The sequence below is a fragment of the Rhipicephalus microplus genome, chromosome X, assembly GCF_043290135.1.
Source record: "Rhipicephalus microplus isolate Deutch F79 chromosome X, USDA_Rmic, whole genome shotgun sequence".
Taxonomy (NCBI): Eukaryota; Metazoa; Arthropoda; class Arachnida; order Ixodida; family Ixodidae; genus Rhipicephalus; species Rhipicephalus microplus.
In genome coordinates this window covers 271,660,499-271,685,003 of record NC_134710.1, presented here as the reverse complement: position 1 = coordinate 271,685,003, position 24,505 = coordinate 271,660,499, and the positions used below count along the sequence as shown (strand labels likewise).

The window sequence follows — 24,505 nt, the reverse complement described above, 5'->3', positions numbered from 1 at the left end:
TTCAAGGGTAGAGTTGGGTGCCTTCGTCTAAATTTCTCATCTCAGTTTCTTGAGATGATATTATTAAATCTGTGAACACTTTTTAGTGTTATCTTCATAGACAAGTACGCAAATGAAAGTAACCCACTGGCATCTGTGATAAATTTATGGAATTGAGGTAGCTGTTGCACCCTGACAGATTCTTTTTTGCCAGCACATATTCAAACGTCATCACTTTAACTCATCACTTTAACGCTACCCCTAGCTTTCATCGCAGGAATCTAAGGACTTTGTCAAACTATAAGCGTCAGAGACCACATAAATAAAACATCAACGTTGCTTGTTGTGGGAAAAAAAATGAAAGAAAGAAAAATTATGCAGTATGGCTCCATTCTTGCAACATTGTTAGTCATTGTTCAATGCAAAGTGTACAGATTATGCGAGTACGTAGTAGTGGTGTTTTTTATTTTTATTTTTTGCTGGAAAGTGTATAGTAGAGGTGTGTAATTTAGGTGGGGATGCAAACCAATAGTAAACACAGCAATCCAGGTCGCATCAGATCCAATCCAATCCACATCAAGGTCAGTAAATACAGGTCGATCTAATTAAATTCATATCCTCAGCGGCCTGGTCTATAACCATTATTGTGAACTAGAATATATTCTAATAGCTGAACCGGCCGAACTCCGGCGTTCTCCTTTTACACAGATGCCACGAGATGGTGCACTTCTATGTTTTCTAGCAGCTTTCTTTTCACTATAGGACTGTTGTGGGCTCCTTCAAACCTTTAGCTGTGGCTAATTTCAACTCGTGTGTTTGCTTTACCATTCTTCCAAACATTAAACAGCCAACTTGCTTACTCTCTGGCTCGGAGGTTTCATATTGGCCGGATATACATATTTTTTCATATTTACTGCACATGCTCAGAACATTCCGAGCACTTGTGGTAAATTTACTTACTTATTTTATAGGAGCGCCTGATTTTTTTTTAACCACTCGAGGGTCGGTTTCCAGTGCTTTTAAAGAAGACATAACGATCATGGACTTTGCCTTAAATCATCATGGAAAGCCTGGAAAAGTCAGGGAATTTTGAAAAGGCAAATTGGTAGACACCTTGCTTGTAAACCAGCTTAATGCCTTCTGGTGCCGCTGTGCAGTCTTGGGTAGTCTTCAGTCATTTGCACCATTCACAGGTCGCGTTGAGCTCGACTGTACATACAGTGCTTTTGCTGGTGAAACGTGCTGCAAATTTTTATACAATGAAACCTCGGTGATATGAATCTCGCTGGGTAAGGAAAACTATTTATATCACCAGAAAACATGGAAAATCAGAATACGACCAATGAAAGCTGGCATACGTTTTCATTTATTGTTTCTCAGTCCCGTAGCAACATGCATGAAAAGCTGTGAATGATTGCCAGAAAGTTTCTAGACATCAGCGGGCATACTTGTAGTCGTAAATATATGGTGCATGCAGGGAAGGAAATGCGTTACGACCCTTGACCATTAGTAGCCCCCTTTCTAATCTTACTACGCTTTTCCACATGACACCAAATTTCTGAAATCAGAGCACTTTGCACATGATGGATGAAGGCCACAAAATTTTAGAACCGCTGTCCTTTGTAGTTATTTTCTTTTGTTCTTATTTTATGGTTGCGAGGGGTTTACTCTGGAGGTTTGCGCAACATTTGAGTCTCTCCTGTTCAATTTGACTAGTGCGCACATCCCCAACAATCATGCATGGTGACGTTGTGAGGCCTAGATCTTCACCAAGACCTTCCTTTTTTGGGCCTCTTCTACCTTTCATGGGATATTTGATTGTGAGGACATGGCTTACGTCGATGTGGCAGGCTCGTGTAAACGTAGCAATAAACGTTGCTGCCTCGAGCACAGCAGCACGTGTGGGGCGGGGAAAAAAAAGGAGATGACGCCAGCATCATCTGCAATCTAAGCCGGAAGGCAGGCAAAGGCGCATTAGGGCCTCCAAGATTCGCATGCTAAATTTGCCGTCTCTTGTGGCAGTACAGATGGTAACTGTTTGAACCTGCGTGGTAGTGTTTGTATGAAACGTTGCGGGGAGAAAGACAGTTCGGAAGAATCGAACTCTATTACATTGCAGGCTAACGGGTCTTGGCCGGGACTACAGAAAAAACTCTTATTACTCGAAATTATTACGAGCCGTGATTGTATCACCAGAGTTCCACCATAAATGTGAAAGCTTGGCAGTTCGACAGGTGGTGGTTGTCTGTTTGAGCTATATGACTGGCCGACATAAAGCATTACCCTCTGCTTGCATGCAAGTTATACAAGCTTTAGTGTGGCAACATCTACATCGTAAAAGAAGCTTCTAAAGACACCAACAAGCCAATCACATTTGTTTTGTAAAAACGGTGTCCTGTTAAGTTTATTCATTGCTAAAATTCAGCAACATAATTCTAGCTTTGGCTAGAGCTCGTGTAAGTGTCAGAATTTCATTCATTACCGGGATAGTGCAATTGATAGTTTTGTTTTTTCATCATATTTTATTGTTGCTATAATTGATAAATTGCATAGATCTATTATTTAAATGATCTAAGTGGGCCACTTATTTAGTTGCAAAATGTGATAGTGAGTGGAATTAGTTAGGGCATTATTTGAGCCCTAGTTGGCTGTGTACTTTGGAAAAGTTATTGGAAAAGCTGTTTGATATTTAATGCACTCGTAAAGCATTTAGCTTGGTCATTGTTTGCTCCATTAGCAGAAGTACGTAGTTGAACAGCCAAGAATTAAGAAAACAAGCACGCTCACAGTTTTCAACTTTGCCTCGACGTCAGATAATATTTGATACCTACTCAATTTTGAATAGCAGACAGTGATCTTGCCTCAACCTTGGGATCAGTCCTGAGCAATATTTGCACGTCACTCGGCATGGTGCATTCGGCAGAATATTGCCTCCATAGGTGGTAGTTGACACCCGAGTAAAAAATGTAAACAGGTGTTGTCACTTACAAAACACACTCACCGTATACAAACAACATCGACATCTGAAACTACACTTTGACTCACTGCTTGAAGGTCGGGGCAGTGGAGATGAGTCATCGCTGTCTGAGTCGAAATTCGATGATCCAACTCTACGGAGTCCTCACTACTGCTCGAATCAAGATCATGAGTGGTAGAGGAAGTGGAATCACATCTCACAAGTTTCTTTTTGGCGGTTGCGAAACACCGCGCTACCTCCGCCGCTGTTTTTTTTTCTTGGGGGGGGGGGGGGGGTAGGATAGAGCGAAACAAAGAGGACGAAGTGTGCAATAGTTCTTATATTTCCGGCTAGATGGCGTTAGGTGTCCGTGAAGGCGCATCTCCATTTTCGGCGGAGCATCTGAAACGATTGATTCATAGTGATCGATGCCCTATGGGATGGTAAGGAAAGAGTTAAAACGTTAGTTATATCATTAACTAGTTCACTTTTTTTTCCTGGTCAACTGCTTGTTGATATAGGGCACCACAAGGTAAACAAACTTGTATAATTTAATGATCCTCCGATATTGGCTGTCTACTACATACAAAACAAATATTGACTTGAACACCACTGGCTTAGACACATAGCAGAGCTCTTTTCAGAAAACAGTTTACTGGAAGTACGATAATGTGGTATATCTAGAGCTGGAAAGATGGAAATAACTGGTCGATTGAAACTCAAAGAAAAAGGTGGGATGAAAAGTAAGTCAACATGAGTGGTGTTGTTTCACACAGTGGCAAACTAATTTTTCGTGTAGAAGTATTGAGGGCCGTTAGGGTAGTGTAAATAAAACAATAAAAATTTTAATGGAACTACAATGATTGGATAAAGATCAGGTCATTCATAATTGATGCAGCATGTAATTAATAATCTTGTGAGTTAAAGGGACACTGAAGAAGTTTTGAATTCGTGAACTTATTGCGAATTCGGTACCCACAACCTCTTACAACATGTCTACGGAAGTTTCTTTCGGGAGGTTCGATTGAACAACGACGCTATAAGCGGGCAAATTTACTTTGACCAAAAAAACGCTTGCCGGCACGCGCAGGGGCGGAGCATGGGAGAGATGTGGGGAGGTGACGTCACCGTCAGGGTTGAGCCGCTGCTCGGCGGGCAAATTTGCGCCAGGCTGCCTGTGTCACCAGTCATCTCAGCTTGTTTACTTCTTGATTGTGCCTTGTTTCTGCTGCGATCTGCTGCCTGGCGAAGCATCAGTTTTGCCAGTTCGTAGGAATTTCTCGCCATTGCACCATTCTCTTCTTCTGATTAGAGATTTTCGCCATCCAACATTCACCAGTTGTGTTTGTGCAAGGTTGAAGTGGGCTCGCGTTGCCGAGTTACTGCGCGGCATATGGCTGCTGCAGCGCTTATTGTCGCGATGAGGTCGCTTTTCACAAGTTTCGTTGGGATCAGAAGATGGCTGCAAAATGGGCCGCTGTAGTTTTAAAAAAAATACTTCAAACCTAGGAAATGAAGAGCACTGTGGCATTAACAAATCTGCCAAATTTCGAGGCAGTAGCAGCACTCCTCTATCCCCATTTGTGCGCAGTGCTTGCATGAGCACCTGTTGCGAAAAAATGTGTACAAAGATATGAGTACACATAATCAAAATCAGTTATTCTACACGACAGTCACATGCTTCTAGCGCAGCTGATATACCGTTTGCATTTTAACACATCATCACTGTAGTACTGGACAGAATTGAGAAAAAGTGGTGGTATTATAAAAGAACAGAACTACTATATATGAGTCGAACTATTTTTGCGCAATTTGCAGCCCAGTTCAGAGCACATATCACCACTGCGGCAAAAGTGGCACTCTTCTTTTTTTTCTTTTTTTTTCTCACGGTAGCATACTGACTCATTCCGCGCGCCTTGCCTCTGAGCTGTGAAATCCACGAACAGCTGATGTTTCTGCACGCTACCCACACCTAGCGCGAACCGTGCCAATACGCGGGTAAAAGCGGGTGCTGATGCTGCTGTTTCTTATCAAATTTTATGTCCACTGATAAGTGTATCATTAGTAATCGATTACTACAGAGAACTTAAGCACCAGTATGCATCTTATGCGTACCAGTCTGTATCCGACGCAGGTGAATGGGACTGGATGGGACTCGTTTTTCTGTGCCGCTTCAGTCGTCGCCCTTGAAAGTAGCAATCGGCTCGAACATGTACGGATGTATACAGCGAACTCCGTCTGACTTTCACAGTTTGCCATACTTACAGCAACTACCCGATTTCAACATTTAAATAAGGCATTGACTGCCGGCGAGCGCAGTCAGCTGTCCTCACGTTCCTGACCGTTACGTCATGAAGCTTCGACCAATCACAACGGCGGCAAAACTCGCGGTGGCGGCCGCGGCGCCTGTTGCTTGTTTTGGTGAAGTAAAGTTATTTGCGGCAAATTTTTTACTTTATTATCGAGTTCACAGCACAAAATTATGTATCATGACACCATAATCGCGTTTTTTTTTTTTCATGTGCTTCAGTGCCCCTTTAATTAAAACTGAATTTTCTATAGTGCTTGAAAGATTCAAAAATCTGTTTGGTTGTGCTTTTCAGTTTTACCGAATGAGATGGCAGCAGCACCTAGCCGACCTGTGAAGCAGTTTTCTCTGCCTACATCAAGTCCAATAATTACACGGCAAGACAGGTATGTGTAAGGCTCGGGGGTATACCCCTTCTTTTCAAAATTTCACTTCCTTCATGATGATTTCACAAGTACATGCTTGCAGGTCATGTATTCCAAACATCAATCTAGTCTTGTGTATAGTTGCCTTTGTAGTCTCATTCTCTTTTTGTCACTTAAAAAACCCCGTCCCTGAAGGTTGCCTCTTACCTTTGCGGCAGTAAATAAAGAAGAGTCGTGTTATGTCTGCCGTACTTACATGCGTTGATGAGTGTTATAGACAAAGTAATCAAATTTATTTTTTGGTGGTCACCACACGACTATATTATTTTGCCCTTCATTTCACCAAACAAATTATGAGTTCTCTATCAGATGGTAAGCCTGGAGGACATACGATGGTGCCATTTTCTGGAATCGATCCCTGACATACAAAGCGACATCACATGATACTGGCTGGAAAATGTTTGGCGTCTCCAGTGGCTCAGCCCAAAAAGAATTTTTGTTTCGTTTTGCAATGACTGTGTTTGTGGGTGTTTTTGCTTCAAAACAACCTGATGTGCCAGCCATCAAAGGTGTTTAGCGAGCCAATGTGCAGCATCACTGCATAATCCACTCTTGTTGGGGAGTGTTCCCAGAGTGCTGTGGTTTAAAGTCTGTTTTTGGTTTATGCCAGCTATGAACAAATAGCAGCAATCTGTTATATGAAGAGGGATCTGCTGTGTGACAGCCTCTTGGGTACAGGCTTCTGTATGAAGAGAGGGTACCGTATTTACTCGATTCTACCGCGCCCTCGATTGTAACGCGCACCCGATTTCCACCACGAAAAAAAAAAAAAAACGTAAGACATCGATTGCAACGCGCACCCATTTTTTCTCGCTGGCCCGCATGATCACACCACTCGAAAAAACGACTCCTTTCGGGAGCGTCTTCCATTTAAATATGAGGTACGGGCGAAGCTTGTGCCCATCTGACGTGTAACAGAGCATTGCCGTCACTGTAGTTTTACCGTGGACCGATGTCAGCACGCGAACTTGCTTCGCCCCCTTCTTCTCAACGGTTGTGGTGCCAGGCATGTCGAAGTAAAGAGGCGTCTGATCGGCATTCCCGATTTGCCCAAGCAGGTAGTCGTTGTTGCGCCGCAAGTTGAGGACGAACCTCTGAAAACTGTGAAGCTTTTCATCGTACTCCTCCGCAAAACTTTTCGCATATGCATGTTCCCCTTCGGAGGGAAAAGCCTTTCCCCTTCATAAAGTTAGTTAGCCAGCACCTGCTCGCTTTAAACTGGCTCCGCATTAGACCTTTTTCTAAGACTAATTGCATAGCCTGCACTTGGAGCAGTTCTGCCGTCACGGGCCGCTGTGCTGTTCGCTGCTAAAGCACATACTCGCCGAGCAGCTCTTTAATTTGCGGAAACCGACCCTGCTGTGGTCCACTGAAGCCTTTGCGTAAAGCTTTGCTGTCGAAAATCTTCTGCTTTTGTTTCCGCCGGTCCCGCACGCACGTTTCGGGAACTCCGAACGACCGCGATGCGGCCCGACTTCCGTCCGTTTCTGCACACGCGATGACTTTTCTTTTAAAAGCGGCATCGTGGTGCACTCGAGTTTTTGGAGTCGGCCATTCCACGCCGTCGATGCTAATGCACTACTAGATGACGAACTCCTCAGCACACGTACGAAGTGCCGCACATGAGAAACACATAGGCAGAAATGGACGACGCGCCATGCCGACGCACGTAGGGGGCGGCCATTTTAGATTTGCCGATGGCAATAGATTGGCCGTAATTTTTTTGTTCGTTCTCGATTCTAACGCGCATGCGATTTATGAACTCGCTTAACCGGAAAAAAGGTGCGCGTTAGATTCGAGTAATTACGGTACTTGAGAAACTGGCAACTTCTTTCTCCACTTGTGAACTCTCCTTGCTGTGCAGGACTACAAGTTTTGGCTGAGCTGTTCATAGCAGTGTCTCCTCTCTTCTGTATACATTTTTCACCTCCTATGAGGGGTGCCTCAGGGCCCTTCATGTATATGTGCTATATGATGAGACTACTATGCCCAGACTACGTGCAGTGCACACTCCAACATTACAAACATAGATTAATAACATCTGTTTTTACATGTGGACAGGAAAATCAAAGGAACTGAAGAGATGGGAAGAAGTTGACCATTGGTAACATGATGATGTGGAGTTAATAACATTTCTGAATGAAACTCAAGTATTCAAAGCCATTTACACCATACTTTACATTTTTCATGAAGTGTTGATGTGATCCTTTAATTTTTTAGCAATTCAAGGACATAAGTTTCTTAACTGAAAGTTCACATATGTATTTGCTTTATTTATTTGTTATTATTTTTTAAGTGTGGTTGCTGCATGCATTCTATGTTGGAATCAATTGCTTTCAGCAGTAAACTTGTGTCTCACTTGTCGAGGTACAGGAAATCATTGGAAGCATTCTAGATTTGATTGATTGATTGATATGTGGGGTTTAACGTCCCAAAACCACCATATGATTATGAGAGACGCCGTAGTGGAGGGCTCCGGAAATTTCGACCACCTGGGGTTCTTTAACGTGCACCCAAATCTGAGCACACGGGCCTACAACATTTCCGCCTCCTCTGGATTTGGGGGCAGTATCTTTATCATTCACATCTGTTGCTTCTTCCTGATTCAGTGTGTCTGTGCTAGCTTGTTTGTGTGTCTATGTCATTGCTAGCATCGCGCCAAAACCCATCTTTAACCGTAATATTTCGAGCATCTCAAAGTTACCAGAAAATTGAAGGGGCACTTTCCGAAAACAGTGCTCAAATTCAATATGGCGGTGGCGAATTTTTCCTGCCAGGAAAGAATAAAAATAATGAATGGAGTGCATATGGACTTCCTCAGAAGTCTTATGGCTTTCATTCGTGGCGTGGTGCATTAAAAAGATTTTTCACCTACTTGCAAAATGCAAAGGCCACTGGAGGCATGGCATGGGAGCACCCTCCGAAAATGAGCATGCCCAAGAGCCCTGGGCAACAACAGACAGGTCTCGAAGGCCTTACTTTTGCTTACTATGTGTGTCATCGGGAACATCTCCCTATGGTTAATTCAGATCTTTAAGGGTGTGCTTTTTCTCGCATGAACCACCTCACAACTTTTTATAGGTATCATGCCCGAAGTTTGAGGTGTGATCATCATTCCTTAACGGAGAAATGAGGTTTTGAAGACAAATTTTAGGCGCTGATGCTTAAGATCAGGCTGCTTAGCAAAATTAGACTTCATTTATGCAGGCTATAGAGGGGGGGGGGGGGACACGGTGCGCTATAACAGTGTGATGCAGGAAAGGGCGCACTTTGCCGAATCGTTTAAAAAAAAGTGAAATTAGCAGTGTAGTTGGAGGGGGCACATGCTCTGAATTTCACAGGAAGTACAATTGTGAATTTTCCAAGTTCTATAAAATTGAAGTGTTTTAGTGTGCAGTACTTGCACTGTCAAGGGGTAATGCACATTTGCATGGTTTCCATGTCAAGATTTTTCATTGGTGTTTAACATTTGTTCTATTCATTTTGTGAATTACAGTGGGGGCGATTCTGAAAGCAAGTTGAAGGAGATCCTGAAAGCTGGTAATGTGCTCACCATTGGTGGCCATCAGTATCGGGTTGAGATGGCTGACCTTGAGAAGCTTGGTGACCTCGGATCAGGTACATGTGGTCATGTGGTTAAAATGTGCCACCGGCCCACAGGCAAAGTGCTGGCTGTCAAGCAAATGCGGCGTTCAGGAAATCGTGAGGAGAACAAGCGTATCACCATGGACCTTGAGGCAAGTGCCGGCATAGCTAAAGGTGTTTGCCAACCAAGATTGTTAATAGATTACATTGCCTGCACATTACTATTTGATACAGAACGTAAGCAGTGTGCATGGTATTGCTTATTGTAGACTCATTGCTATTTTCATCAAAGCATGGCTACTAGTTTCTTTTTTTTATTTCTTTTTTTTTATTCCCTCTTCAGACTAGTGAAGCAGGGCTTAGATTTTTTGGGGGTAGGACAAACGCAAATTTTATAAATCATGCACATACTTAGCTGGCAATTCACACGGCAACTTCACTTGCATTTAGGGATGTCAAGACTTCCTTAAATGGTGGGACAAACTGCCACTGTGGTTTGTTCAGGTGGGGTCCACCACTCTGTTCCATAGACTGTAGCCCTTGAGATAAAGAAGTTGTAGCCAATGGGTTTTGGATGCCCTTGGGGTATTTCCCAGGAAGTTTTGAGTGTGACAATTGAGAAACAAGGTCAATCGCCACATAATGCCTTGTGGAGGTAATGTGTACAAAGCACGTCTGAAATTTCGAGTGCTGAAACTCTTTGGCATCTGTTCCTTCAGACATTTAATTCTGATTGCAGGTCAATACGATATGATTACTTGAAATATGTTGTGGATAATTGCGCTGCATAGCTGTAACAAGGAGGACACTAACGATGACAAAAAAAAAAAAAACTAGAACAGGGGTTACTTGAACCTGAAACTTCTGTCACGTCAATCATCTTTCAGCCTTGAGCCAGCTGTAGCAGTTCCAAATGTTGGTTTTGCTGCAATGCAAAAGTTCTACATCTTCAAGCATACCAAGACTTGGAAAAGAACCCTGTCGCGAGAGATATACACCGAGCACCTGCCATGTCCTCTCAGTAAAACATTGTCAATACTTGACTGTTTTAATGTACTAATAGTTAAAGTGGTCAGCAGCACTTTTCAAAGTTATCATCGAATAGCTTCATTAAAAAAGCATTTGCCTCATGGATCAACTGCCACAAAAGTATTTTAGAATCTGTGAAGTATGAGCGGAGTTGCAGGGCTAGGTTGCATTCTTCAGATGCTTTCTCTCTGCTTTCATAAGAGGGAGTGCGCTGAAAGCTGCGTGTGGGAGGGGAGAGGGTGTGATAAGGGTGCAAAAAGATGTGTTCGTTCATCAGTGCACGTCATGATGTTAAGGTTTTTTTTTTTTTTTTCTGCAAACACGTGGCTTACTTTTAGTGTGATCAAGAGGGTGTTACTTAGTCTACCTTCTTTTAAAATCAAGGGTGCCAACAATGCTACTGCCAAAAGCCCCATTCAGTTACAGCCCTTTAGGATAGGGTCAGCATGATGGTGGCACCTACCTAGCACTTACATTGCTTATGTCATCATGGCAACAGAACAGCTGCTTGCTCCTTCTCACACCCCCTTTCTCTCCGAGCGCTTTCTTTTTCTTAAGCAGAAGTCCCCCCTTTTTCATATGTGGGGCACGTGCTGTGTGTTTAAGTGCAACCAACCAGCATTTACTACAGCATAAAAGATTATTTTCGCTCCCAACACATTATTGATCTCGTTTTATTGCTATGTGTCTTAGTAAACAGAAATCTGTTAAAGGGAACAGTGGCTTAAATAGAACAACTGTCTCTGTTATGATTGGTTTCGTACTTGGATTCTGCACCCCTGCTCATCTCTCAGAATTCCTGCTAAATGGAGCACATTTTCCTGGTCCCTTCAGGTTGTTTAAAGAGAGTCTACTGTATTTGCATATAATGGGGCATGATACGCATTCAGGATGTGAATGGAAGGATGCACAGCGTGTTTGGAGTAAATTGCCGAGTTGTTTAGTCATAAGGTTAAAAAATGATCAAACCGTGAAAATATATATACAGTCGATCCCACATATAGCGGCCCCACTTAAGGGGGGACATGGTGTGTGGAGATATTTTCTGTATTTGTGGACCCAACATGATGAAAATATACATGCTTATGTAGTTTCTCCTGCTGATTTCAAATATGCAAAAATTTTCATTGTAGGTCTATTAAATTAGAAGATACACAGTGCTGCCACTCAATTGTTTTCGGAGACAATAGAAAAGAAATTGCTTATCAAAAAGTAAATATTATTGCATAGCTAGACAGTGCAATTAGCAGTAAATGCAATGCAGCAAGCAGATTTCAAATTAAAGAAAAACTAGTGATTCTCCAGATGATGAAAGTTGAGGAGTCATGTTATGGCTATCACATACAAAGAAATTTAATACCTTCTAAATTTATATGGGCAGCAAATTGAAATTCTGCTCCCAGCGCTTTGTAATACACAGATTGGGCTTTACATTAATGACAAAAATTATTGCTCTAGCTCTTCTTGATTGCAAGATATCAACCCGACAAACTAGTAAACTCACCAAAAAGCATGTTTTCAGGAAACTGAGAAAAAGAAATAAATCTCATTCATTTACATGACTGCACTTGAAAATGCTCAGTATGCATCGAGAATGTAGTCCTTTTGACTATGAGTCCCTGTGTGGCGCTTTTTCAGGGACTGGTGCATGTTCTCCGTTGCTTGTCGCTTCTTGACTGATGCTGCCGTGCGCGTCGATCCTTTTCAGCCATGCGGCTGCGGCTTTGCCAGCTGGGGTTTAGGCTCAGCTCTTTCATAATGTCTTCTGATGCCTTTTTATTGCCTGCATTGAACTTGAGCACTGCTTCTGCCACAGCTGCCTCCACCGTGAATAGCGAAGCATGTCGCTCCTTTGGTGCCAGTGCCCAGACCATTGAATGCAAACATTCGTTGTTATTTTGGGTTTTTCCTCGCTGGCATCATTGCAACAGCTTTCTGTCTGACAAGCGCTCATAAATGGGAAGTAAGGCTTGGCAGACGTGTGGAGGCAGCATTCGACGATGTTTGGGAATGGGCTCCCCCTTGGCCTTTGCCGCATTTTGTTTGCACCAGGAATTTGGACCAGGGGGGCTCTGAGTGTGGTTTGCCACATTATCATTGGACGTGATGTGATAAGTGGCCATCACTGCTGTGTGCATAGCATCAGCATCACTACTGTGTGTCTTCAGAGCCCACCCATAATAAATGGTGAGCTTGGAGATCAGGTCTCCTGTCAAGCGGCCCTTTCCCCCAAGACTCTCAAGGCCAGGGCCTTTGTGTTTTGCAATCAAGTTGCGCAAAGCAGTGCCCATACGCTTTTGGACATGATTAATGCAGTCCTCTTTTTCCACTGGGATATATCCATAAACCTTATCTTCTTGTAGCGCAAGTAACTGTGGCTGTCCCCGTCGCAAAGCACCGTGGTGTAGCGCAGGTTGTGCCGTTCAAGTGACCTCCTAAAGAGGATGAGGGCAGCCTCAACCTTCTTTTCCCGAGCCTTCTTGTCACTGTTTTTCTGACACTAGTGATGTTCCTTCCACGCTGCATAAAAAGGGTCACCTTCCTTTGGGCCCGACTCGCATCTAGCACAAAAGTTGCTCAAGACAACGAAGTCAAGCACCAGCCCGCTGAACAATTCTATGATGGTGCCGAGACCAATATTCGCAAATGACCACGAGTCATCCATGACCCATCAAACGACACTGCGATGTTTCCCATGTGGCCTATATTAAATTCGGTGTAAAGTTCGCGCGCCAGCCGCGCACAGTCGCTCGTCAAATTGCGCGCAGCACGATCGGCCGCGAGTGCCAACTTACTTCGTCTTCACGTAGTGTTGCCACGTTTTTGTGTGAAGACCCCGACGGCTGATGCCCATCAACGAGAACACATCATTCAGCGGGCCTGTCTGTTCCCCGTTGCTTGCATAGCATGCACGGCCAAAACGTTCACAGCAAAAGGTTTCATGCGTTCATCGCTACGTACGTGCGGCGAGCTCCACAATGACGCAGTCTCCCCACAGGTCGAACACACAAAACGCAACTTCACGGTGAGTCCGAATTCCCGGTCGTCGCAGACAATCTGCAGTTCTCCGTTACATGCCTTGCACTTTGCAAATGCCAACAAAGAACTGTTCACTGTGTCCAAATCTATAATTGTGAACGTGGTTTCATCAGGCGGCCGAGCTGCTTCGTCGGCACCGTCAACCACGAATGCGCGTTTCTGCTCCGTCGCTGCAGCGAACAACTCCGATAACTTATCTTCAGCTTTGGCTCGCTCGTCTTCCAAGTCAGATTGCTGCCGATAGATAGATAGATGCACGCGACCGCTGCTCGAAGGCTCCGCGACTGACGGACTTTGCACAGGCTCCGGGACAACTGGTGCGGTAGCTAGGCCTTCTTTGGTAGCGTCGACAACTTCGTCATGGGACGTGGAGAGTGCAGCATCTTGGGGGTTTTGCTGTATCACGGAGCACTTCTCGAAATTCGCTACTAGCGTCCTTCGCACCTTTTTCACACCAAACTTGTGCCGCGTGCGAAATTTGCACTCAGGATTTGACATTGTGTAACTTCTCCGCTGACACTGAGGAAAAATGGCGCACATGGACGCGCGCCTCAATACCCAGAGCAGACGAAGCCAGGAACTTCCACCAATAGGGAGGCAAGCTCAAGTCACGTGCGCGAAGTAGCGAATAGGAAGGCGCTCTGATACTTCTTTTTGCCGTTCATTTTACAAGCTGCCAATGGTTGAATAGGACCCATTCTGGCGGGAATTTGAAGGTGAAAGACAGCTCTCTCAAATGAGACCAAGTGGGTCGTGCTGGCATACATGAAAGGGCAGGAGCGCGTCACGTAAAATGTGCAATTTCAACGTCGATTTTGACTCAGATTTAGCTAGAAAGCGCTGTATAAAGAGTCTTAGTGGATAAAATAATAATATTATAGGCGTGAAATTCACGATATAAGTGCACTAGTAGCTGTAGATTTCAAAAATGCAATAAAAAAAAGAGTTTTCTCGTGATTTTTCGGGCTCCACACTCCGTGTCCCCCCTTAAAACGAACTTTCGCTTAAAACGAACGATATCCACGTGACCGTGAAAATATACATTGGTTCAATGGCACAAAATCGCACTTGCAACGAACGTCTCCGAGCGCCGTTGATGGTTACAGCGAACGGAGTTGGCACTCTGCCGACTTCCCAGGATATCACGTTCGACCGCCGATCAGGCATCGGCGAGTTGCCCATACATTTTTATTGTTAAACGATGACCCTGCCTCCACGCCCCTCTAGTTGCTGCTCTCCCCAACCGCTTTTTGTTACCCACCCCTCCGTCCTTTGTTCCTCCCACTACTCGGAGCATCCTGCATCGCCAGACGAGTCCCGTGTTTTCGCACTGTCACCGATCTTTCAAAGACCGGTCGGCCATCTACCCTGTTTTCATCACTGGTACTGTCGTTGGCATGGTCGGCCTGGAGTGACCAGACTATTTGCCAACATCGTTGGCCACCGACTGTATCGGATCGTCTGCATAAAGTGCACGCGCGTACGTTACCACACAGACTCTGATAGTTTGCGATTCGTTCCGTGTTTAAGACTTGTTCTCGCTCACTTCGCACTCGGCTCAGCATGCCCTCCGCACCCGTTCGGAAGCACGAAAACGGCTGTTAATTTGCGCGGAACAAATCGCGAAATATTGAAGTTGGTGAGACCACGCAAACCCGCTGGTCCAACAAAACGATTTTTTGACCACAGCCGCCGATTCTTTGAACACCGCCGCGCGCACCGATCCAGGCGACAGTGATTTGACTTCTGCGCACGTAGGCACTCTTTCAAGTTTTTCTAAGTGCGAGTTGTGCGTTTCGCGGACTTTTCAAGCAAGCTACCCAATCTGCCTCTTTTCCGTGTGTTTTGGTTTTCAAGGTCGTCCTCCCGCCGCATCCTCCCCTCTCTTCACTTTATCGCAACTCGTTGCCCTTCTCTCACAAATCTGCTCTCCTCTTTTGATCACAACCCCTTCGCCATTCTCCACCGTTCCGCAACGCCAGCCATGCTGGCTCGAATTAGTTTCGTTTTCTGACTGGAAATGGGCCCAGAGCAGTTCCACGCATTCTGGCATGTACGTCGCGTGTGCGAGTCTTGCTCGCTTTTGGTGTGCGTTTGTGGTCGGGATGGCAGACGGGAGAACTTGCTTGCTTTTTTCTGCCGCTCAACAAAACGTCGAAAGTGTGACCGTTTGGCCTAAGCGTAGTCCGCGGGTTAGGTGCCGCATTTCGGAGCGCTTGCTCATAGCTGTTGACCACCTGGCAGCCAACTTTTCGCTTCAGGGGTCCCGGTATTCAGCTTTGAAGATAGTGAAAATTTCGTGGACGGTGGTGATGACTACATGCGCGCAAAACTGTCTTTGCGAAACCAACTTCGTCGACGTCGGGCCCGATGCCGAGCCTGAAGCTTTCGAATTGGATCACTCCGGCAGTGATTTGTGGCAGCGCATCGTCGACTCCGACCTGGGGAGCGGTTGGGACGTCTGTTGGGATGGTTCAATTATGGCCGATGATGATGCCGACACTGCGGAACCGTGCACGGTTCTTTGCTGCGGGCATTGTGAATGAAGTATGTGGCGAGAACGATTTGGAGGAACCGGATTGCGAGACCGATGAAACTTTGGAGCCAGTGCCTCATGCAGCTTATGCCACCGGCCTCGACGAACGAGCACCCTGCCGTTTTAAATAAACTCAAGACCACCCTTATCGCTTGTGCTCTTTGAAACACGTGCATCACGGACTTTTTTGGGCAAGTTTGTGTTTTCACTCGCGACTTTTTTAAAAACTGTTTCATTTACTACAAACTTCAGGACACAGCGAATGAATGAGGCGTCAGGCTTGGGTTCATTATAAGCGGGCTCGACTGTATATATATATATATATATATATATATATATATATATATATATATATATATATATATTACAATGAAATTCATAGGTTCTTTTATGTATACACATGTAAAGGACGCAACTTTTATTTAGTAGAATACAGGTTAAAATGTGTAGGAGTTTTTAATGTAAGATTCTCGTTAAAATGCGCCAACGGCCCACAGGCCGATGGCACATTCAAGTGAAATATCAATGCCTGGCAAAAGCAATAAAGATGCACATACTAAAATATGGAATAACAACATAAAGGTCTACTTATTACAGGCTCTCCTAATACAAAATATAGTAATGTTATATATGTGGCACATATATGCATGAAATGCTGTACAAACTCACTACCGCCAAAAAAGAAATAAAAGAGCAGGTTTAGCAGAGTATTTACTTGCGTAATGAACCCACTGGCATAATGAACCCACCCCCCACCTTAGTCCTTGAAAAACAAAAAAAATCTACTTTTAATGCACCTGTTCATTTTATTTTGGTGAGATATCTAGTGCAGTAGACAATTGAAACAATGTTAAATCACGCGATTGTACCACAAAACAACAATGCAATAAAATTCAAAACATCGTTTAAGAACCATGCTAAACCGTTGCAAGCAGCATGAGTGCAAACTACATCGACTAAATTTAGAAGTCGCGCCTTTTGCGGCACAGTGCCATCTGTCGGACACAGGAGAAACCTCTTTGCTTATAGGGCCACGCAAGCACAGTGGCACAAAAAAAAAAAAACAGTGCAACCGTGACCACCACACCGACGGCGTAACGTGCACCCACAACATGCGTGCGCCGCTATCAGACGCCGCATTTTACAGCGAAAGCTGTTATGAGATCAAAACATGGGTCACGTGCAGCGCCGTAGTTATCTGCCGCCGCCGGTGTGCGTAACCGGTATCGAACGAAAAAAACTTCGTGAATAAAAAAACACCAATGACACCCAGGTCCACTGCGTGCCTGCCCAGTATTCTACCACTGAGCCACGCCAGTGCTTGTAACTCAGTAAATAAAAAACACCAATGACACAGTGATATTTGAACCTGGATCCGCTACTGAGTAATGAAGCGTTTTAGAACAGCAAAGGAACAGCTAGGGGTCACACGGTACGAATTGCATAACGACTGGGTTTTCCAATGCTCCAGCCCATTAGAAAACTTGTTCTTGATCACCTAATAACTGTGGTGCATACCCACTTCCGGCATATTTCTTCATTGTCGTCAGCCACTGCATAAAAAATTTGCACAAAATTTTCAACAAGTGTTTAGCGGATACCATGCTTCTTAGAAGAATGACAATAGCATAGGGAATTCTGGCTTACTGCCCAGAAATTATGATTAATAATGTTGTAGTGGATACCCAGCAATTATGCTTGCAGCAGTTACCCAATGAGTGGTTAGAAAAAGCTCTGAAAGGCCACTCTTCTAGCTTTTGCTGTGACTGTTCTGCACCTTCCGTGCAGGCTTGGCGGTCTTTTTTTTTTTTTTTTGTCAGGTTTGTCGTAGTGAACTTTATTGGGACAGCTGCTGTGCAGGGCACGATTGGCTGGTAGGCTAGCTACACTACTAAGTTTGTCGAGCATGGCAACCATGCGGCTGGAGGACACTTTGGCGTCACTCCGTGTGTGTTCGTCACGAGAGAAAACAAGAGTTTCCTGCTAGGAGGTTCGTTACACATTTTGCAGGCCAAAACAAAAAACAAGGGCGGTTTCCCCTTGTGGAGAGTGAATTTTTTGAATTGAGGCTCCATAGTCCTGTCACTGAACTGAAGGCCAGCAGTAGTTGGATAGCAACTTTTTTAAAACCATCATGCGAAACATTTCAATTTATAACTCCGGTGACTTTTTCTTTCCCCAGTATAATGAACCCTCCCCCCAAATTGGCGTCAGCTTTTCTGGAAAAAAAAAAGTGGCTTCATTACGCAAGTAAATGCGGTGGTATGTTGTCTAAATCACTACTTTAAAGTTAGCTGGTAGCAATGGCATGCAGACAATAGTCAGTTTATGCAGCAGCACATAACATTTGAATATTTATAATATATACGTACCAACTAGCTCAGCTTTCCGTTATTATTTCTTTTTGAAAAATTTTGAAATATCAGAAATTGTCCCTTAAAAAGAACAGGAAATGGAATGACAAAGAGCTGATTAAACTTGAGTCACCGTGCGCAATTTTCACCTTAAACGAAAACAGACAATACTTACATTTAGGTTTGCTTTAAAGAATTCAGATGGTCAGAATTAATTCAGACTGCGTGCATCACGCTTATGTCGTATAATTTTGCGCAAAATGTCACTTTTTTTTACATTAGTATCTTGAGTGCTTTTGTGGCATTGTTATTGATTGACGGAAGGAATGGACATTATTCGCTTGAAAAAACAACTTTTTTGTCCCATCGAAGAACCGAACCTTTATTGCATCACTGTCATGCAGATACCGTATATACTTGAATCTAGGCCGACCCCCAAAATTGGCAAGGCCAGAAAAAAAATTCCATTTTTGCCATCGTCGCACATTCTTTGCGTGCACACTTCCATTTTTGCCATCGTCGCACATTCTTTGCGTGCACACTGAACTATTGCTGCGTTCATAGGTCCAATGCCTTTTCCACATGTAACCCGACTTTCCGCTTAAACGCCGCTTGGTTGGTGCCATCGAATCTGAAGCACAATTGACAAAGCTGTTCGCGAGCAAGAGGCACAACTACGCTGCACGATCGCTCTCAGAAGAATGACTATTGGCCAGCTCCGCGCCTCTTTTTGGCGCCATCTGCCACGTGATAGCCAATAAGTGGCCAAAGTGGCAACAGTCGTGTTGAATTTTTTTTTCTTTTTTTGGAAACCGGGCTTGGCTGGAAATTCATTTCATTTTAAACTCCAGTAAGCGAATCAGGTATTTCTATTCTATTTTAACACAGAGCAGACAGCAGACATTCTGAGCATCACAGAAAAAAAAAAATAATATGAAGTTTAGTTTTTGTCCACTAAGTATTACAGCTGGGTGACTAGCCGCCGCCCGATCTAAAGGGTACAGCCATGTCAATACATCCATCCATCGGCGGTAATCACGTGACACAATCCACGTCTTTCCGTTTTTCCATGGCTTTTCCAAAGTGAAATCTCGCTGGCTTGACTACCCTCACTCCCTCGCTGCGTGAACATTGGACTGTGTGATTTCGGGTCAATGGACCGTTTGAAAGTGATAGGGACCACTATTTTCCTTCTGAACAGGCCTAAGCGGCCTCGTGACCGTGCAGCTACTGTAGAATGGCGGGAAAATGAGCCTTTAGCATGCAAAACCGGTACCTAGAGATCGGCGCAATGAGGGCCGTATTGCCGCTTGCGCGGCCGGCCTTCAAGCAGCTGGCAGCGGCGGCCAAATCGTGGTACTCGGATTTAAGTCGACCCCCCCCCCACTTTTGCACATCATTTTTTCAAAAAAAAAAAAAAAACAGCTTAGATTCGGGTATATACGGTAATCAATTGAAAAAAGCTGTGTTCGGAACTGTTGCTTTTTTATACTGTTATTGGAAAAGCACAATCATGCTAAAGCACTATCAGAGCGACGTAGCTTTCCTGAATAAACATGGCTGTCCTACGTTCATTTCATGGACAACTGAATAACAAAAAATGCTGATTTGCGGTTATTCTAGCTCATCGCCCAAGAATATGTTTTCTCTCTTTCTCATTTTTTAATATGCAAGACCAGCATGCATGAGGCAGCGAATGAATTCAGTTGGGCTACAGCTCTGGGGAGTAGGCGGGACACAAGCTCAGTACTTTTAAATACTAAACATGCAAGAAATGTGACAGTGTAAAAACGCAATGACCAAATGTGAACATCTCTTGCAATGACAGATAGCATTTCTTGCACAAGTGACAGTAGTGTTCGATGAGTTTCGTGCATTCATTCAATAATGGACAACATACATTTTATAAGTGGGTGGCAATTAATGCATTTATTTGCTGACAACCGGCTCACATCACTCATAAAAACGGGCCGCTGCATGCAATTGTATGTGCACCACCAGCCGCCTATCCACACTAACGCGCTGATGGTCCTGCCACCTATAGCCCAATCTAGGGCCCAGTACACTGCGTTTTACATCAAGGAATGGCTTTGTTGCATGACATGCCCAATTGTTCACGCCCATGACATGCCCAATTTTTGTCGAGAAAGTCCTGTTAATGAAAACGTTTGAATTTTTAGAGATGGTCACTATTATATGGCAGTACATTTTGTATAGACCTACTCCATGTTTGTACAAACGGTAGGTGCCGAGTGAGAACACGGCACATTGGCTCTGCCCAGTCGTCCCAGCTAAAAGCACGTCGCCACCCTCTATAATCATGTGACAACTACCGCTGCAGGTGCTCAAGCTGCCTTCGAGAACAGCGCATCGGGACGCCTCTCGTATATTTACAAGCAGCGGCCCCAACAGAGGAAGTTGGAGTGGTTCTGAAAGGAACATATAAGCTATGTTGACGTGTAGCTCTAGCTTTGAGAACTTCTTCAGAACATGAAGCATTTTAATGGTCGAAATTTGGATTTTTTGCGAAATGTCATTGCCGTTACTGCAGCCTACGTCACATGTGCCCATTTTTATTTGTACTAATGCAAGGACAAACCCAGTTCAGCAGTTCAGCAAGAGGCTTTAGGGTGCAATATGCAAATGTGTGGTGTAAAAATACATAGCCACGAATCGTTACGATAAATCCTCACATATTACAAATTTGCTAGAGAAGTTATTCATGCAAACGACAAGGGCGATCTCGGCGACACTTTCATCCGCAACACGCTTGCAATAATGCTTCAGCAACATGCTGGGGACAATATGGTTACGTACCTGTAAGGTCCATGGCTCAATTCATACGCTCAAGCCAACACCGTGAAATGTGTACTGACCATAGACAGACTCTGCAAGTTTCCTGAGTGATGTTTTTCTGTGAATTCACGCAGACATAAAAATCTCATGAAGCGCACCACAGCCAGAACAGCCCTGCCCGATACACGTGTGTCAGGTGTGTCATCCTAGTCGCATATAATCAGAAAAAGCACAGTCTTAAGTCATGCGCGCCCTGCTGCTTTAATGAACTGTACCCATGCAGAAAAAAACACATGGCCAATTTGGCTCGATGTAGTTCATGCGAATATAACGATATCGTTTTGACGTGTCGAAGACTTTAGCAGTTATATTGATAATGGCAACCGTGAAAAATGGTTTGGATAAGGCAATGCTATCCAGAACGTTAACATGCTTTCAGGTAAACATACTCGATGAGTTTCCGTCGCTCACTTAAAAAACTATGCATAATTCTACAGCTTATTCCAATGCCTCAGGGAGCTAATCATTTTTTCTGGGTAAGCCGCACTCCAAAACATAACCGATGAGGCGGCGTTGAAGGCAAGTTCTCGTATTTTCTAGCTGCGGCTGATCTGCGACGGTTTTCATCAACAGAAAACCGAGGGGGAAAAAAAAGCCCATCTTTTCTTGTGCCATCCCTCACAAATAACCAGAACAGCTCATCGTTACACCATTTTTTTTTTTGTTTTCACGACGACAACTAGCTCACGCACCAGTCAAAACACAGCAGCAACTGCCGTAGGCGCAGCGGCTTTCGCCTACCAAGCGAAACCAAACGCCCGCCAGCACCACTGCATTTTCGTGACGTATGTCCAGTGGAATTCATCTATATCTTATTATTTCAGCTATATTTTTTCTTAGTAGATTAAAGAACGTCTCGAAAAACTCTGTTCAGTATTGTCCCACAGCCTTATATTGGGCAGTTATATCACTTGCATGACATACGTCTCGTTAATGGAACTTGGACCCATAAAATGTTCATTTATTCCGCATTTTGTTCATGTATTGGTGCAACCTACAAAAAAAAAAAATAAAACGCATTTTTCCCTCAATATCAAGAAAGTTCAGCTGTTTGGCGTATAAGCTAAACTTCTCAAAAATTTGTTTGAACATATGCATGCCTTGAGATATGTCTAATAGCATGGTTGTCAAAGGAGTGGTTTCGTATTTTAAATCCTAGGTAGTCCTACGCTGCCGGGACTGTCCACACATTGTGCAGTGTCTGGGATACTTGATTACTGAAGGTGAAGTGTGGATCTGCATGGAGCTTATGGAGACATGTCTTGACAAGCTGCTGAAGCGCCTCAGGCCACGTGCACTGCCTGAGGATATACTTGGAAAGACGGCCCTTGGAGTCCTTCGTGCCCTGCACTATCTCAAGGTAAAGAATGAGGTTGACCAACTCCAGATCTCTTCTATCTTTGTGGAAAGAATATTACGCCTATCTGAAATAATGTGGTAGATGATTGTCCTATTTAGTTTTTGCAAGGTGTCTATTGACCAGGAAAACAAGCGAGCAGTTCACTCTTATTTTTTGTCCCGGCTGCATGTGCGTAGCATCAACAAGGGTGGGGACAGAAATGGGAAAGTATGAGCTTTCGAAGCATATCAAGGCAACACTCACCTGTGGGAAGACGAGCGAGGCCACCTTGAACTTTGGTGCTTGTGTGATTTTGAGCTCATTTGTTATTGATCTCTTTGGCTAAAGCACTTTTTCGGATATATTCCGTTGTGAGCTAACTCACTGATACAACGTGGATATGGAAAATACTATCACCGTGTGGCATTGGAAATACCGCAAAGCAGCTTTTTTTATGTTGCTTCCTTCATTTTTTTTGCGTGTATGTGCCCTGCCTTCCATGGAGCTAATCATGCAACACTGTTAGCAAAGCTGACTGCTCTTTCAATTGCTGAAAAATTGAGAACATTTCTGTGTGAATTTCAGACAGGTAAACAGTGGCTGCATCCCTTCATCAGTAGCACTAAATGTCATTCCGTGTTTGTTGCTGTCAAGAATTGTGAAAGGACCAGTCAACAGGGTCCGGCTTTTTTTTTTACACCCCCCAAACAAGCTCGGCAAATCGCAGCGATCACGTTTTCGGAATATCACAGCTCCGTGCTAAGCCTCCATTTCGAAAAACAATTCCCGCGCATCTCGACAAGCACGCAGCAACTATTCGATGAGCATGCAGCTCGTTGATTGGTCTAAATCAGGTCTCAACGAATAGTAGTGAAGTCAATGATAGTTCCTGTTCCCACGGTATCCCCCCCACAGCTAAGACAAAGGCATTCAATCATACGAGTTGCGAAACTCCCCGTAGGCTCCATGTATCAAAATTCGAACCCGCCACTGGTCCAGTTTTTAGGAGTGAGCAGATTGTCGTGCCATCTATTGATCAGCACACCCACTATTAAACGCATTATTTGTGTTTTGTGTTACTGCTCCCAAACGGCGCGACAGTCTGCTAACTCTCGAAAAATAAGGCCAACAACATGTCCACGTTTTAGAATGCAGTTTCACTGCAAATCGTTGCCGGCTGCGAATCGAGCGAATGGGCTGCGAGGCAGCTTCGGTACCGGGTCAACACCCTCTAGACTGGTTGAGGCCTCTCCACTTTTTCTTGTCCTTAGCGCGTTGTCACCCCACTACGACGGAGATGCTTCGTCATCTCTTAATGCGGTTTTGGTAAGCAGGAGGCATGCTCCCCTTCCGAAGCAACCCGTCTTCATCACTCCGCCCTGCTCTGACCGGTTTTGTGGTATTTGCGCTACTGCGAGCTCGCTGAATAAAACAAGCCGAAGTGTCAAATTTCGGGGAATCATCTGTAGCGTTTTTCTTTAAAATTTGACCTCAAAATTAATTCATTATTGCGTTAAACACGTGCGTATCAGTAAACGTAGTCTTTTGAAACATTAAAATTAGGTTTTACGCCAAGTTTTGTTCCTATTTTTGATATTTTAGTGCAATGCTCGAGAGGGTGAATGCATCCGCAGGACCATAAACATCAGTGAACACCCGGTTCATGTGGCAGTTGGCTGATTTTTCGAGCGGTTGCGTTGTAAAACTGTTTCTGTGTTTTCGTGCTCTGTGCATTGGCGAGAGTGTTGGTATATTGCCTTATTAACGATGGCATGAGTGAGTCCAACCAATAGTGTATGGATCGAGTGGGCAAGCTGTGATAATGCCTGAGCATTGCCGTGTACCGCGGTGCCGCGGGAACTATGATGGTGAAGAATCTGTGCATGTGTTCACGTTCTCCTCGGACCCTACAAGAACAACTCGGTGGATTAAGGCTATTCACCGTGCCAACTTCACACCAGGAAAGCTATCAGTGGTAAGGCTAACTTTCCTATTAAGTCCTGTTTTCTACACTACCTGTGCATTGCATAACACCACGGGGACTGATGTGAGAGATAACAAAAACGCCCACTCTATATTAAAGAGAATGTGTGGGAAAT

General features: G+C 44.2%; 2 protein-coding genes across 2 annotated transcripts in view; one reads left to right on the top strand and one right to left on the bottom strand.

Moving 5' to 3' along the window:
• The window catches only part of LOC119161502 (folylpolyglutamate synthase, mitochondrial), a 32,175-nt gene extending 28,986 nt beyond the window's left edge, over positions 1-3,189 (bottom strand). Inside the window, exon 1 of the mRNA XM_075879138.1 lies at positions 3,025-3,189. The gene's annotated coding sequence lies outside the window, so the exon portion shown is untranslated. The remainder of the gene's footprint in view (positions 1-3,024) is intronic.
• The window catches only part of LOC119161503 (dual specificity mitogen-activated protein kinase kinase 7), a 65,161-nt gene that overhangs the window by 4,314 nt on the left and 36,342 nt on the right, over positions 1-24,505 (top strand). Inside the window, exons 2-4 of the mRNA XM_037414022.2 lie at positions 5,539-5,629; positions 9,165-9,405; positions 22,227-22,427. Coding sequence (XP_037269919.1) covers positions 5,539-5,629; positions 9,165-9,405; positions 22,227-22,427 — 533 coding nt within the window. The remainder of the gene's footprint in view (positions 1-5,538; positions 5,630-9,164; positions 9,406-22,226; positions 22,428-24,505) is intronic.